The sequence below is a fragment of the Sycon ciliatum genome, chromosome 11 (genome assembly GCF_964019385.1).
Source record: "Sycon ciliatum chromosome 11, ocSycCili1.1, whole genome shotgun sequence".
NCBI lineage: Eukaryota > Metazoa > Porifera > Calcarea > Leucosolenida > Sycettidae > Sycon > Sycon ciliatum.
The window spans coordinates 11146182-11162997 of NC_088653.1; the positions used below are offsets into that span (position 1 = coordinate 11146182).

A 16816-nucleotide genomic window follows, 5' to 3' on the forward strand; every position below is an offset into this window, starting at 1 on the left:
AGTATCCTCCTTCCAGGAGGCTTCTTTGGGTCAAAACGCAATTTTTTTACCATTTTTTGCCGAAAATCAAGAAATTGTACACTCACTAAATACACCAGAATACCTCTTATATGCCTGGTGACCCTACCTCAAAACTATACCAAATTGAAGAAGAGAAATCACTCCACCATTCTATGCATAGAAAACAGGGTGTCCATAGACCTTTTATTTTTACTTCTTTAGGTGGGAGCCTCCTTAAAAAGGCTGTGAAGATGATATTGCTCCATAGTTTTTTTTCCGCTCTGTGAAATTTCAAACAGACATAGTGAAGAGGCATGATACATGAATACTCTCTGCCACAAGAAAAAAATTTCAGCAATGGAATCAGGTGAAGCGAGTCGAAGAAAGGAAGCAAGGTAAGCAAAATGCACAAAAAATCAGCAGTGTTTCAACAAAGCCTTCAAATGAGGCATACAGGCCTCTCCAGACAGGTGTCATACGCTCCCTGGATAGGCGGGCCACGACTCTTGTAATGCGGCTGCTAGGTCCACCAAGAGAAGGAACAACCAACAGGTCGGCCCGGCACATCACATCAAAAACACCTTTCTTCTTCATCATGATGCTTATATTCTTCTGCCGTGCACTCGTGCCTGTCACACTCTCCAGGCCAGGATGTCAGTTGCACCTGCTACAGTTCCGGTCTTCGGGTCCCTGCGCTTGGCTTTTGGCAACACAGACAGTGAATGGCCAGATTCCCACTTCCCAAAAAAGTCGAATACATCGCGATTCAAAGCGCTAGTCGCGATCATTTTTTCTTTGGTGCCTACTTTGATCTTGCCATCACGACCTCCCAAGCAAAAGTAAGTTAGATATCATGATTGGACTGGGTTTTACCTGTCAAAAATTCGTCGGGGATAAGCGACAATTGCGATGAGCTGGACCAAGTACATAACATCAGTGAATGACCTCAATTGCCACGATACTCTCCATAGCAACGGGATACTTGGAATACTCAGTATAAAAGATAATAAAGACTTTACCTGAAGAGCTCGGATCTTTAGCCAATGTAATCATGTAAAAAATAAAGAAAGGGCTAAATGTTACAAGTTATGACCAACTGTCCCACAGTGCAACCACGTAATACACCGTCAGCATATGCGACAACAGGGAAGAAAACTGACAAGGAGTACTGAGACATTCAACGACCTAACACCTCACTCCAACACATCTAAGAGGTGTAAACTAACAACCTTCCAACTTGGGAGGCTCAGGTAAGGAAATATCTAAAGAGGGGAAGGAAAGCGCAACGAAAATGAGCACGGGCTTTGTTCCACAGCAACAAAGAATGCCGAACGTTACTGTATAAAAACTTCACTAGTAAGACAATTGGACGTACCGGTTTTACTACAACCCAACGACTCAAAGTAACAGACCACCCAAATTGGGAGTTTCAAGTTTATTATTGTAAACATGGAAGGGGAATCTGAGCATTCCTTGTCAGTTTTTCAGCTAAGTACTCCTGGTCAGTTTTTTGCCCATTGTCACACTTGCTGACGGTATAATTATCTGGTTACACCGGTGGACAGTTAGTCATAACTCATAACATGTGCTTTCTATTACCTGAAGAAAACGACGGTTGTGAGGGTCAGCAGTCTTCTTCCCAGCGGCATGTCGAACAATTTCCATTACCTACATTGCCAACAGAACACACAGGAAACACAATGGCAGATGTAAAAGTAGGAACAGGGAAGAGGTGGTTGGTAGAGAATAGTTTGTAGAGAAACATGGTTGGAGTGAAGTGAGGTGCTAAGAAAGACGGTCACGGAAAGGGTAGCATGAGCAGAAGGAATTATTTTCTTTTATATCTATTCAATTAGGGCTTGTTCGAATTGTCGTTCTTTGACTTTTTTTCCGAACCGTTTGGAATAGCTACGTCACGTAGTGCGTGGAGATGGTCGATCTTATCGGACGTCATCGACAATTCCACTGAAAACTCTAAACTGATAGAAAACGTTCTAGTAATGGGACACTTCAACTAATCTCTTTAAAAAAATTGTTCGAACAGTTGCTGAAGACAATTCGAACGCCCCTTAACTTAATATACGTGTATACGTAGTACATACAACAACGTGTCTGGGGTCTTTGCTGCAAATAATGCTCAAAACCTTAACAAGGGTCAGAGCTTACCACACGAGGCAGAACCACAGAGACCAAAAACCTTTCTCGCAACTCCGAGTTTCGTGTTTCAAAAAACACTCATCAGACGATAAAACATAATAATGCTATTCGCTAGTTATATAGGGTATTTGTAAAATCAAAATCCGTTGATCCCCGGGCTGCAGAGAGTGCTTAATGTCAGAGACAGGGCTTAGTACATAGCAGACTCAGCGGAGGACGTTCAGGTTGGTTGTAACTCTGAGTTTCATGCCGCTAGGCAATCATCAGACAACTGATACTCTGGTCTACCCAACAGTATGCTTATAAACACATAGGGCCATAAGCATAAACACAATTTCCGGTACTGCTGGATTTTGTCTACGCTCCTGGCCTTACCCAGTCGAGCACTCTACCCCTACACTGCAAGCTAAGAATGGACGCTTCAAGGCCAATGCAACTGGGATATTCCCTGAAGAACATCCCTCTACCTTCACCCAAGCAGTACCGGAAATTTGTTTATGCTTGTGGCCCTATGTGTTTATAAGCAAACTGTTGGGTAGACCAGAGTATCAGTTGTCTGATGATTGCCTAGCGGCATGAAACTCAGAGTTACAACCAACCTGAACGTCCTCCGCTGAGTCTGCTATGTACTAAGCTCTGTCTCTGACATTGAGCACTCTCTGCAGCTCGGGGATCAACGGATTTTGTCTACGCTCCTGGCCTTACCCAGTCGAGCACTCTACCCCTACACTGCAAGCTAGCTATGGACGCTTCAAGGCCAATGCAACTGGGATATTCCCTGAAGAACATCCCTCTACCTTCACCCAAGCAGTACCGGAAATTGTGTTTATGCTTGTGGCCCTATGTGTTTATAAGCATACTGTTGGGTAGACCAGAGTATCAGTTGTCTGATGATTGCCTAGCGGCATGAAACTCAGAGTTACAACCAACCTGAACGTCATCCGCTGAGTCTGCTATGTACTAAGCTCTGTCTCTGACATTGAGCACTCTCTGCAGCTCGGGGATCAACGGATTTTGTCTACGCTCCTGGCCTTACCCAGTCAAGCACTCTACCCCTACACTGCAAGCTAGCTATGGACGCTTCAAGGCCAATGCAACTGGGATATTCCCTGAAGAACATCCCTCTTCCTTCACCCAAGCAGTACCGGAAATAGGGTATTTGTAATGTAGGCTAAGGCAGTGCTGCAACCACGAAGCTTGAGCAGATAACATCAGCGCTGGAACACACTGTGCGTAATATGAATGCAAGTGTCATGGCTGAGGTATATTGCTATAACCAAGATGGGAGATACATGTAGAACCGACGCAGGAATTAAGTAGGTTTCAGTGGTAGTTGTGTCACGCCAAAGGGCTGGGTAGTATGTTACATTGCAGATACCAGTGTGGGCAATGGCGCAAAAATGTGGTTTGGTGTGAGTGTGAAAGAGTGAGGGTGTACATGTGTGTGCACGAGAGAGAGAGAGAGAGATAGAGTGTGTGTGTGTGTGGTTGTGTGTGTGTGTGTGTGTGTGTGTGTGTGTGTGTGTGCGCGCGTGCGGGCGTGCGTGCGTGCTTGTGTGCGTGCGCGCGTGCGTGTGTGTGTGTGGGAACACCGCATATCTCATCATGTGACCCCGGTGTAGTTCGCGAGCGAGAATTTGCTGGCATGTCTACACTTCGAGATAAGCTCGCTTCTCTTGTTGAGGCATGTTTCTCTATCCGCGATTATGATCGGAACTTCTCCGAGAGGCAAAGTTGGCACCTCTTGCTGATGTTGCTGTAGGCTTGTGCTCGTTCTGAAATACTCCACTGGATCGAGTAGTCTTCCTGTCTCTCCGTCAATTTCCAGACATACTTGGATAGTTCGGTGCTCTTTCGTCTCTGCTCGTGGTTGAATGTGTCCTTGTGGATTCCGTACCGGGTCTTGAACGTTGGCTCTGTCGCTCCGAAGTACACACGTGATGGGTTAACATTACGGCGTGTCACTTCGGCTTTGTAGACCAGCTGCAAAACGAAGTGTATTGTTGACTCTGACAAGGAAAAGTAGCGGTGATAACTTGTCACTCCAAACGACAAGCTTCTCCTTGCGCCACCGCAATGTTTCGGTGCAACATTTGATGCAAAAAGTGACTTTTTGGCATGTAGTTTCTGAACTTTACCGCAAGAGGAATGATGAAATCACATGCTTCATGATGTAGAATAATGATTTCCGGTTCACAACACAATGCACACGATCACAATCGTTCCTGATGTGCTATTCGAAACGGACCATAATGGAGGAGGTAAGACACATCATATTTCCTGCATGCTCTGCTCAGAACCCGCAGACACTATTGTTACAGCGCTAGCAGTATTGCATTGGCAAGACTTCTTGGAGATATGTCCTCTTGCAGTGAGAACAGGTGCAGTCAACTTCGCTTATAACGACACTCGGTGGGCGTCAAAAAGGTGTCCTTATTCGCAAAATGTTGTTATACCCAAAGTCTCATTATAATGTATTACATGGGATGGGACTTTGCTCTGGGCATGGAAATTCTGTCGTTATTCGCGAATTGTCGTTATATCAGCAGTCGTTATTGGTGAAGCTGACTGTATGCATAATTCACACTAACCTCGAACACCCCGAACATGGCTCACCAGGAACCGTGGCTAGTTTACATGCTGATGCTTGATGTAGATGTGCAACAGCAAGGAATGACCATCGAGCATGCCATCAAGGTCGCTTGGAGTTGACCAGCACAGGCTTCACTGGGTCCATGTGGTACGTGACGTGCCCACATCACAGATTTCTTACGTGATGAACAACGCAATTTGGCCCCTACTCACCCTAGTCTCTGTGCTGCATGTTGAGGGAAAGTCCTGGTTGGAAGGCCTACAAGGCCACCAGCGTGCTCTTAAGCCGGGCATCAAAATGCATGTGATCCAATCTAAATATCAACAGGCGATCCTTGTAAGTGCACGGACACTTGATCAAGGTGACTCAGAATAACTGATGAACCGTGATCTACGAGACCTGGCAATCTGGTGTCACGGGGCACGTGATTTGCACAGTCAATCTTAACCCCAAAGGAAACTTACCTGCAAAATTTCAGCGAAATTGGAGAGATCGACTTGCACAAATATTCTGGTTTTCTCTGATATGTTCTTTTTTAATAAATATCACTGCTGGAGTGAGCGATTCAGTATGAGCTCGAACGTCACTGCCCGTATCTCAGGTTTTCCGTTGTCTCAGGACAGCTCGTCTACCATGTATTATACCGCTTTTTGAAGAAATGTTTTTGGCACATATTACACATATTCGGGATAAAATATAATGTCTTGATGAAAATAAGTGAATTACACAGGTGGGCAGTGATAAATTGACACTAGTGTACACGAAAAATAATTCAAACCCCCAAATTGGAAGCAGTTGTGCCATAGGAACTCAAGCTAAAGGTGCCCGGTAGAGAGGCGTGCCAGTATCTGAGGCGTCCGGATAAGAGACGTTTGAGTGTACTCATTGCTATTAATATTTGAAACTATTGCATCCTTTCCGCAGTCTTAGTAAGTATCGAATATTGACTGAGTACGAGGTCAATATAGGAAATAAAAGCCGAGTAAAAGACCGAGGCGAAGCCGAGGTCTTTTACGAGGTTTTTATTTCCTATACTGACCAAGTACGAAGTCAATATTAGATTTATCACGACAAACAGTCCGTATTTCAAATTCCAGAACGATAACCTCATGAATCCCGATTTTATGATTGCACAACCGTTGCACCACCACCTACTCATGCAGTGACAATGCTGCACTAGGCACCGTTCAACTGCGCAACCCCTAAGCAGTCAAATATAAGCAGTCAATATAACCCTAAGGAGTGAAATATGCAGGAATATTTGACTGCTTAGGTATGACAAAAATCTATGCGAGTCAATACTAAGGGAGTGATATACTGCATTATTGCACTCATTCCAAACACCCACACAGGAACGTTTCTGCTGCGAACGTCACTTTTGGGTCACTAAATGTTTGGGTATAACCCATCACTAGTTTAAACCAGTAACCTGATACTGAACCATGCCTGAATATTTGGTGAATCAAAAGCGGTGTTTGCAGCATGGAGACAATGTGTGAGTGTCAGGAGGGAATATAGTGATATTGTTACCTCATTGGTTACGCAAGTTTTCGAATGGGAAATTCATTTTGATTATTTTTTTCTTTTCTTCTAAGTTGTGCTTACCTTCTTCTGCTCCTCTGGGTACTTGCTCTCAAGATAGCGGATAATTGCCCTTAGTCTAGCCGCAGGCTCAGCCCAAAAGCTCTCATGACTTGCTACTGCACTGTCCAGACATGTCCTGTTGTCCTGGTAGAATGAACAATGGTCAATCAACAAGAAAGTAAAACAGACCTCTTAGTAAACATTGCACATAGCTTTGTAAACCAGAACAGCAGTTGATTTTGAATACTTTGCAGATTCAAGAAACTAATGACTTTTCTAATGCTCGTTCTGAGAATTATCACAACTCCCATTAGCCCTTTGAGAGCCGCCCCATACTTGAATGTGTAGAATTCTACACACACGACGTTGAGACTTCCACAGGCCGTAACCATGGTAACTCGGTCAAAACTAGCTCAAATTCAACGATCCAACTATCTATGCCGAAGAGAAAACTCTCAGCGTGCCGTAGAACCCATCCAGGAAGCGCTGCGATCAACGGTTCCTCAGATTTCAACACATAATAGCGGAGCCAAACTATGTCTCGTGATCCGAAAATTGTACAATATAAAATGCATACTTCAAGTATGGCATTGGTCAGAGAAAATAACGTAATTCGTCATTGGTTGATTCGCGTTGTTGAGTTGTAGTTCGACCGGTTTGTCCAATGGTCTTACCAATCTCCTTATCATCTTGTAGCTTTCGACGTTCTTTGCTCCCGTGGGATATACCTTGAGCACATCTTTGTTGCGTTCCTTCCCCTCATTGGGCCTTCCAAGTGATATAAGAAGGTTGGTGTTTTTCAATTCGTAGATTCGTTGGAGCTAGTTGTCAGGTCGTTCAATGTCCCAGTACCTCAGTCAGTTTAGCATCTTGTTGTCGCCCTACCTGACTGTTTATGTAGTATCCCTGCCTTGCTTGATTGTAGCTGACTATTGCAGTATCCCTGCCTTGCTTGATTGTAGCTGACTATTGTAGTATCCCTGCCTTGCTTAATTGTAGCGTATCCCCATTCGTTAGCGTATGTAGTCTGTTACCTATAAAAGCTTCTGTTCATTTCTGTTTTCATATATTTTTTAGATTATAATCCAGGTGTGTACCTGAGGAAGGGTAAGTAAAAGTTATTTAATGTTAAGCACTGTGCCTCCATTCGGCTACCTATTACATTGGTCGCAGCGGTGGTTAAAACTTTGTCAGATTTGAACCCCATCTCTAGTGCAGCCTTTCACTTAATTTCTTTCTGCGTATTCTCCTACTCTCCTCGACCAATGAGCGGAAAACAAAGTTTATTGGTCCCAACCGCGTTTCTGAACCCACGACGACTTGGATCAACTCAGAATCCCGGATCTACAGTCCATCCGCACAGGAGATCGACGCTGCGGTGTACGCGTTCGGCCAAGTGGATCACCATAATTCTCCAGCGAGATCTCATGCCCTCCGGTATGCCCCTGTACTACCGGTATATATACGACCCAAGCGGCGCCGGCCCTTTCGTCTCCGTCCCTATTGCCGATCCTGCAAGAAGATTGGCCATGACATAGCATATTGCTATCGTCCTCGCTATCGTCCTCGCGCTACACGACCCGTATTCCCTGCAACCAAGGTATGTCACCCTACTTGCTGTACCACTACTCTATCATCACCCCGCTTAAATGCAACTGTTACTCACGTGAGTGCATATGCCACCCCTATCATGCAAGCTACGCCGCGTATTATGCAAGCTCCAAAATCCCACGGTATTTTCCATACTATCCTCATGATCATTGCTGCCATATTCCCCTTACTAACTCGTTCTGCTGCCAAAATTGTCTCCCCGATCACATCCCTCCCTTTTTGTGTGTTTGCCACATTACACTCGATACACGAGGCTCTCCAGGACCATCAGCCACTCCATCCCACAGACAATCCCACTCCCAGTCCCCGTACCACCATTCGATAAAAAAAGCATCGGACTCACAATCCTCCCTGTTCCTCCATGTACGTCCAGATATATGCAGTACACAGTTCTGGATCACCCAACATTTCGCCACACTGAAGCTCCCACACAACTGATTTCTCACAGTTCTGTCAACAAAGTTTCCTAGCCTTTTCATTACCCATCCCGACCATGTCCACCCCGCACAGACCAAGCAATCGGTTTGCTGGAGCAGCAGTCACTGACCTGGATCAGACGCAAAATGCTGTATACCTGGAAGCACACACTCAAATAACCAGTCCATGTAACAATGATTATACCGCCACATGGTGAGCGAGTCCTTTCCCGTTGTAACGTCCCAGAGGGACGCGAATCAAGCAATGTTACCGTCCGAGAGAGACTCGAATCAAGAAATGCTACCGTGTCCAAGATAAGGGTGACGCGACCGAACACATCCCTTTTACCATCCAATACTGAGACGCGAACACATACATTTTACCGCTCCACAGAGAGACAGGTCCTTCACACATTTTACCAGAGGGTTCCTACTTTATCAGTCTACCAAGTCTACCAGTCTACCAAGACATACTGTCTCACGACAGAACATTGGTCCACCTGCCTACTTTTGAAAATAACAAGGGCATAATTATCTGTAGGAAGGGAGGGTGTAGTATCCCTGCTTTGCTTGATTGTAGCTGACTATTGTAGTATCCCTGCCTAGCTTGATTGTAGCTGACTACCAGCTGGCTTCTTTGACGACATCCAGCTGTTACCCATCATCATTGCAGGGGTTACTGGTGGCTCATCCAGGCTATCCAGACACATAAGTTAGCGGACGACTATTCATCACTGCTTCAACCTCATAAAAGAGGGTCTCAAGCTCCTGGACCTTCAGAAACGCTGTTCCCATTACCTTCTTCAAGGCACTCGTCACCGTACCAACCATTCGCCCATAGAAGCATCCATGCCTTTGCGCAGCTGGAGGATTGAATATCTATGGCACACTCAGTTTGTCAGATGCCGCCTTGAACGTTATAGCGTTATCAGACCTGATCCTAGATGGCAAAGCACGTCTCGTGACAAACTTCCGAAATGCTATCAAGAATGACTCAGTACTTTAAAACCTATCGAGCACCTGCAAGTGAACTGCTCTGCTGGTGGTGGCACACACAAACAATGCTATCCAGACCTTCGGAGATGACTCGCCACAGCGCACGTACAACGGACCAGCATAGTCGATGCCGGTAGTTGCGAACGGCCTCTCGTGAACAACTCGGTCTTCTGGCAGTGGCGAGCAGACTTCGGAGGCAGCCTTAGCCTTGTAGCAGCGGCATGCAACACATCGCTGAGTAATGTTGCGTAGCGCTCGTCGACCAACGATAATCCAGAATTTCTGACGGATGTACCACAAGACCCCTTCTACACCTTGGTGCCTTCTTTCGACATGCGTTTTGTCCAACAGCACTCGGTCAGATGATGTTTGCCTAATAGGACTGGGTGCTTGGCTTTATACGCCAACTCGCTGTGCTGAAGTCGTCCCCCGGCTCTGAGCACTCCATGCTCATCCAGAAACGATTCAAGCTGATACACCTTCGACCCAGGCTTCACTGGTTGACCCTGCTTGATCAGCTCAAGATCCTCAGCGAAACATTCGGCTTGAACGATGCAGTACAATACGTTGTCTGCTGCTAAATAGAGTTCAGCACGAGGCTCAGTGTGCTTCCACTGCAACATCAGAGTCACCGTGCCCTGTGCCCTCGCCCACTTACTGAATCGGAGCCACCATTCATTATCAGATTCTCGACTACAGGTGGTGGCTGACACTCACACTTCTACACTGGACTCATCTGTAGCTGCGGTTAAGGATGCGGTGGACCAGTCATTCGGCTCCGTGATCGAGGTTGGTCCACCCATCCAGAACGGGCTACGGATCTGCTGTGCACTACTCCCACTTGACGGTAAATCTGCTGGGTTGTGAAGGCCCGGGCAATGGTTCCACACAATGCCGACCTTCTTCAATATCTCTTGGACTTGACTGTCGCGGTTAGCCACAAATGTTTTCCATTTGTACGATGGATTACTGATCCAATGAACGGTAGTGAGACTGTCAGTCCAGCCATAGACTTGCGTGACGGTCACACGCAGCTCCTTCACCACAAACTTAGCGTAGCAAGCCGCTAGACATACTGCTTGTAACTCAAGGCGGGCTAACGTGGGCGGACACACCGGTACCACTTTGGCCTTGGCAAATACCAAGTGCGACTGTCCATTGACGACTGCATACAAAGAACATCCAAGCGCTTTCTCACTGGCATCCGCGAAGGCATGAAGCGCAATCGGCATGTCAAGATTGCAGCAAATCCAACGTGGTATGCCAATGCTCACCACTTCGGCCAACTCTCGCCACCATTGCGCACATGCGGCTGCGATGCCATCAGGCAACTTATCATCCCAGTCGCCTCCGAATTTCCTGCCTTGTTGTACCATTATCTTTCCCGGCACAACTGCCGGTGCTGCTAGACCTACCGGATCAAACACTGACACAACACACTTAAGGAGGGGTCGCCGGGTCCAAACAGGTGGCCTATCGGACTCGCCTAGCGCTGCTAAGCTGAGCAAGTCATCACTGGTTTTCCATTTCAGACCGAGGACTTTATCTCCGGCCTCTGGATCGCACCGTATTTCGTTGCCTCGCCACTTGTGCAACTCCATGCCAGCATCTGTAAGCACACGCACACTGAACTCTTGCATCTTCTACGGGGCATTTGAGACACTAGAGACCAAATCGTCAACGTAGAAACTCGTGAGCAAGAGATCAATACGGTCTCGCTCTTTGGGTGCAGACAGCGCACGAAGCTCCTTGAAGTGATGCTGAATCACCGCAGTAAGCATGTATGGCGAGCAATTTACGCCAAATGGCAGTTTCGTTAGCCTCCAGGTTAACAGTTCGTCGCTGTCGCTTCGACCGGGCCACAAGAAACGCAGGTACTGACGGTCTTCGGGATTAACCTTGACCATGAAGAAAGCCTAGCGGATGTCCGCTTGCAGCGCGCTCTTATATTCACGGAACCTTAGTAGCATACCCGCGAGACTCGGCAATAGCGACAGTCGAGGGTCAACCATGTCGTTCAATGACTTGCCATCTGGAGCCATCGCCAAGGCATTGAACACCACTCTTAACTTCGTGGTTGCAGCGTGCTTGCGGAATACACCATGATGCGGTACATAGTGCCCGGCATCGCTCTCACATGGCTCCAACTAAATTGCTCAAAGCGCGTGCTAGTCCTTGATCAGCATATCATCATAGAGTGTACGCTTCCCATTCCGCTTCAGCTTTTCCAGAAGCCGCGTTGCGATGACTCTAGCTTGAGCATAGTTATTCGTTGGGCGACGCTCATTTCACCACAAGAGACCCACTTGGAACCCGGCGCCATAGCGACATAGCGGGAAAAATGGCAAGTGCTGATGTCGTTCTGGAGGTTGATCCAACTGCCATAGTTTGTCGATGTGGGCTGTGACACATGACACGGTCACCGGCTGACTGTTTCGACTGGGTGCAGACGCTGGACCAGATACTACACTATCGATCTCTGTGTTACACACAGTCTCGCCATTAACTTCTTTCTTGCTGTGCTGTATCGCGTTGATATATTCTGCACCGATCAACATGTGTATTTCGTCTGTTGTTTCTTGCTGAGGCTTGTCACTCAGCTCTACTCCCCAACTGTGCCACTGAGCAATGGTCTGCAGACTTGCGCACTTAAGGTCTAGCTCTAGCGTTGGTTTCACGAGCGCGCATACCGGAATGCTAGTGGAGCTACCTTGGATTGTGATGGCGTTTTTATCCATGCGCTGTTGGGTTGGCTCTGCGCCGAACGGCTTCACCTCTACATTTTCAGCACCAACGTGTTCTGCATTGATTGCTGACACCAACGCTGCAGTCACAAATGACGCCTCAGCACCAGAGTCCAGGAATACGCGAACCTTCGCCTTTCGAGTTCTTCCCTCAACTCGCGCCACTCCGGTCATCAGCCGCACACTTGCTGAGTGTAGACAGCACGATCCAACCTTCTTGTCCGTTACTATCTCAGTCGGTTTCTCCCGGCTGTAACCTGCTCCGTCCAACACGTCATGTATTACCTCTACCTCTCGGCAAACACGAACAACGTATTGGTGAAAAGACTCATCTGACCCCTGCTTGCCTGTCAGCAATGTCTTCCACGCTTTATCCGGAATCTTTCCGAGCAAGGCAAGCAACTCTCACTTTGCTTCCTCGTAATTGTTGCATCCAATACATATCCTCTCAGCTTTGCTACCCGCTAGCGTGATGCGTAATCGCAGCAGCCATTTGCTTTCTTCGAACCCGTTCTTGAAACAGATGTCCTCGAACAGGTCAAGATAACGCTCCTGACTGCGCTCCATCATATGAGATGATTTTCATCAACGGTTTACGCCCAGCGCTGTGACTGGGAGCTTCCGCTGTACCTCCCATCTCACTCTCAGTAGCGACTTTGCCCTCACCCTCATACGCCTTGGCGATGCGCTCCTTAATCTCCTTGAGCTTTTTTTCCAAACTCGGTGCAGAGCGCCTCCTCTCGCCGTCTGGCACTGCGCTCCTCACGCTCCTTGTACTGTCGGAGCCTCTGCTCCAAATGTTCCCTCAACTCATCGCCTTCCAATCCTAACCGAACTCCATTGGCGATAAAGCTGGCTTCCAAATTATGTAGTTGCTCTGCCATGCTCGCTCCGTATCCTGGCGTGGTCGCAAACTGTAATGAACCCTCTGCTTCTCTTTAGTATCAGGAACGAACGACCACACGGCACGAGGACAACTATTTATTCTTAACAGTATATTTTGACTTCCATTGAATCTAACTAACACTAATAACACCAGCTATTTATAGCATGCCAAAACAGTGTACATGTATAATCAAAGCATACACATGTAAAACATGACATGACAGCGTATACAGCAAAACTCACACAGCGCAAATAGCGTACGCAATGCAGCAAACATCAGCAGTACGGCGGAGTCGAGATACAACATCGCAACGAATACAATGTCATTAGCCAGAAGGCATTTCCCACTTGAGAACTGGTGGTTTGTAACACATATAGAAGTATATTGTCTAAGCAAGTGTGTTTTCTCGACATTCTTTTCGCCACGCAGGTATATCACAGTGCCATGCCAAAATACATTCTGAAACGCACTCATTTCTCAATTATGGGGATGAGTGGACACGCACATCTCGCAGCTCTTGACGACGTCAATGTCAACCGTCGCCACAGCACAACCAAAAAGACCCCGATAGGAAGGTATGAAGTCCAGTTCTCACAGCATAAAGAAGACTATGTGGCCAAATAGATAATTATACGACAGAAAGAGTTATGAGATTGATGACAAGTTCATGTGTGAGGTGGTAGCGGTTGCATATGGCAACCTCGATGTTCCTGCCTTGGAGAAACGCGTTCCCTGCCTAATCCCGGGTGGAAGTCTCCTGAGAAGGCTGAGGTGGTGCAGGATTTGGATATCTTTGCATGATGGTATTCACAACGCAGGCTGGAAGACGACAACGGACGTGCTTGCCCAATTTGCCGTGTACATACAGTGTGTACTGCCTGTGTGCCGCATAGCGTAGAGATCTACAGAAACATAGAATGTCATACGGAGTGTGTATGCTGAGTGCTTGTACACATACCACATTGCTGGACGGTAATAATTATTATGGTATGGTATAGTGACTATACTATAGTCAAATACTCATTTACTCTACATATGCGCTGAATTACACCTACCGGTACCTACCTGCAAATTCAGTGCGCGCGCCATAACAATTTAGTGTCCACTGGTACAAAGATGGAGGTTCTTGTAGAATTTCCAATGATTGATGAATTCTGATTGGGACACATTCAATTACCTACTAGTACAGAGATGTCTTGGTCAGAAAGTACAGAATCTGATGTCTTACTATCCTGCCAGAATTTGTGCATTATTTTGGTGTACGCTTTCTTGACCCCACGCTTGTATGTTGCATGACATGGTATACTAGAGAACGGGTGTATTGACAAAGCCTATCGCGTGAAACGATAAAGTATCGGTTCGGGTTTGATCAAATGCACGCATCCTGCTCATAAACTGTGTGCAGTGATCTCTTCACCAACAGAACACTACCTTTGCAGATCTTGTACCAATCCCAGGGATAATGATACACAAAATTGATGTGTTAGAGTCACGCATGAAAACATGTGATAACTACTAGCACTATAGTACAACGTTTTTCGTGATATGCCTGACAACAATAAGTAAGTTGCACGCAAAACATTACGCGCATCGATCCTCACAAGGCAAGTCAAGGCACACTCGGAGCAAAGAGAATTGGTTTGTGTCATGCATGAAATTTGTTATAACTACCAGTACATTTTTTTCTTGTGCGACGCCTACTGTAGTGCACCTGACAACAAAAAATTTCTCCAAAAAATATTCTCTTATCATATTGATACGCGATCCTCACAAGACAAGTCAAGACAAACTAATTGAGGCTTACCTAATTTCAGACTCTTCTGTCACTGGCATTGGCGGCTTCTGCATGTCGTGATAACTTCGAAGAGCAGTAGTGGGTACAGCCTGATGCAAGGTTACGATCTCGTAAACTGGGAGGTCCGCTACGCAAGAAACCTTGGGCTGTCTTCTCGACAGCGACGGCAGCATCTTACCAGAAAAATCATTTCCGCGGGCTGGGCATGGCTATACACTTTTGTCCACACTCGCACCAGTCGGAGTCCCAAACGAATCGAGAGTCTGGTGGCCAAGCTACTCGTCGTCTTCTGTCGGACGCAGCTGCTGAGGCATCTTCTTCCTCAACATTTGTTACACGCGATGGCAGCTCCTTAGCAGAGTATCTGGGCTCCCTGCCCCAACCATATGCGGCGGTGGGTTGATGGTGGTCTTCACTGACCTCAGCATTGCTGCCTTCATTGCTGGGTACAAAAATTGTTCGGAATAGCTCATCTTTCCTTGAAATTGAATACTAAAAGAGTGCACCTAGATTCAGACCGTGCCACAATGACGGAGGCAGGCCGGGATGACATAGCCAAATGGCCGCATGACGTCATGGCGCGGCCCCCGTTTTTGCCAATATCTCAGTAACACTTTGCCGTAGAGACTTCGGACCAAGACCATTCGACTCAGCACCCGAGACTACAGGATATGAAAGTGGAGTTCCCCTTTAAGTTAAAACATGTTTGCTTGCAATGTTTATGATACGAGTGCGCACTTGATTCTATTCATCGGCATAATTATGATTGTTATTTCCACGCTGCCAATTTAACTAAAAGTGTGACTTACATTTGTCAAGGCGAGAAGATCTGAACCCGCTCGAAGCAGAAATTCTATAACCTCCGGCGAGGCATCTCCACAGGCTGAGTGCAATGGTGTTTTTTGATCCTGGAGTAGGGGGAGGTGAGAACGTTGAAGATATTTTGTTTTGGGGAAACAACAAGGGAAGGGACAGAGAGACAAACGACTACATGATTGATCACAGCAAAAGAGAGAGAGGGAGAGGGAGAGGGAGCAAGGGAGAGAGCTACAATTTAGGTAAAAGGCCTGATTGCCTATGACCAATACAGGTGCACAAGCATCTGCTATGCAGGAACTCATCAAGCTTTGTGTACTGGGTGCAGACCAGCAAGAGAAAGTTTGTTCTAAGAAACAGTATGCAGAAGATGGGGACCTAACAGTTTGTTCAGGTTCTGAACAGAGTACTACTACTAGTAATCAGTAAATGTTATGCGTCAAAAGAGACAATGTCTGAGAATACCAAAGTATGTACCCTTCTGGCTTCACCATAGCAGGGAGGTACTGCCAATTGGTGACTCAGCATTTATGGAGGTTCGCGTCCTTGCAATTGAGTCGCATCGGGCCAGGAGGAGGAGGATACGCAAAGCGATAAAAATTCTTCATTCGACATGGGCCCGAGAATAAAAGCCAACGCAGGATTGAACCTTCTGTAAAGGCATTCCTGATACAAATTACTGGCCCAGTACTTGCTTCTCTCGGATAGTGAATTATTTGTCTACTTCCATAAACTGCTGTTGCCAGCAACCGCAATTATGTGCACATGTACATATTTATAAAAAGTAAAAAGGACCAAGAAACTACAAGTTACACTATAATGTCCACTAACACCATCAGTTACTAAACAATCAGCTCATGCAATAACATTACTAGCCAGTTAGTTGTAGAACGTCAGTGCCGTCGGTCAGTGTCGTGCAATGTTATCGCATGAGCTGATTGTTTAGTAACTGGTGGTGCTAGTGGACATTATAGTGTAACTTGTAGTGTCTTGGTCCTTTTTGCTTTGCATAAAATCCTTGGCTCTCCATCCGAGTTCATAGATGTACATAATACACGCACATGTTCTGCTTGGTGCATGTGGAATGTTTTACACTTGTCACGTATCATGCTTTTGCTGTACTAGTTTTGTGTTTGTTTCTGATGTTTCCTCAACCTCTTTTCTCTCTCTCCATAGTTCATGCATGTATGAATATTATCTCCCCACAGCACTGTTCAC

The 16816-nt window shown here is 46.4% G+C and overlaps 1 protein-coding gene across 1 annotated transcript in view; it reads right to left on the minus strand.

The window, feature by feature from the left end:
• LOC135827620 (uncharacterized) overlaps positions 1-16816 on the minus strand; it is a 134277-nt gene that overhangs the window by 82234 nt on the left and 35227 nt on the right. The window contains exons 3-5 of the mRNA XM_065340086.1: positions 15592-15690; positions 6356-6478; positions 1600-1668 (exon numbers count right to left, since the gene is read on the minus strand). Of these exons, the coding sequence (XP_065196158.1) occupies positions 1600-1665 (66 nt within the window). The 5' untranslated portion in view covers positions 1666-1668; positions 6356-6478; positions 15592-15690. The remainder of the gene's footprint in view (positions 1-1599; positions 1669-6355; positions 6479-15591; positions 15691-16816) is intronic.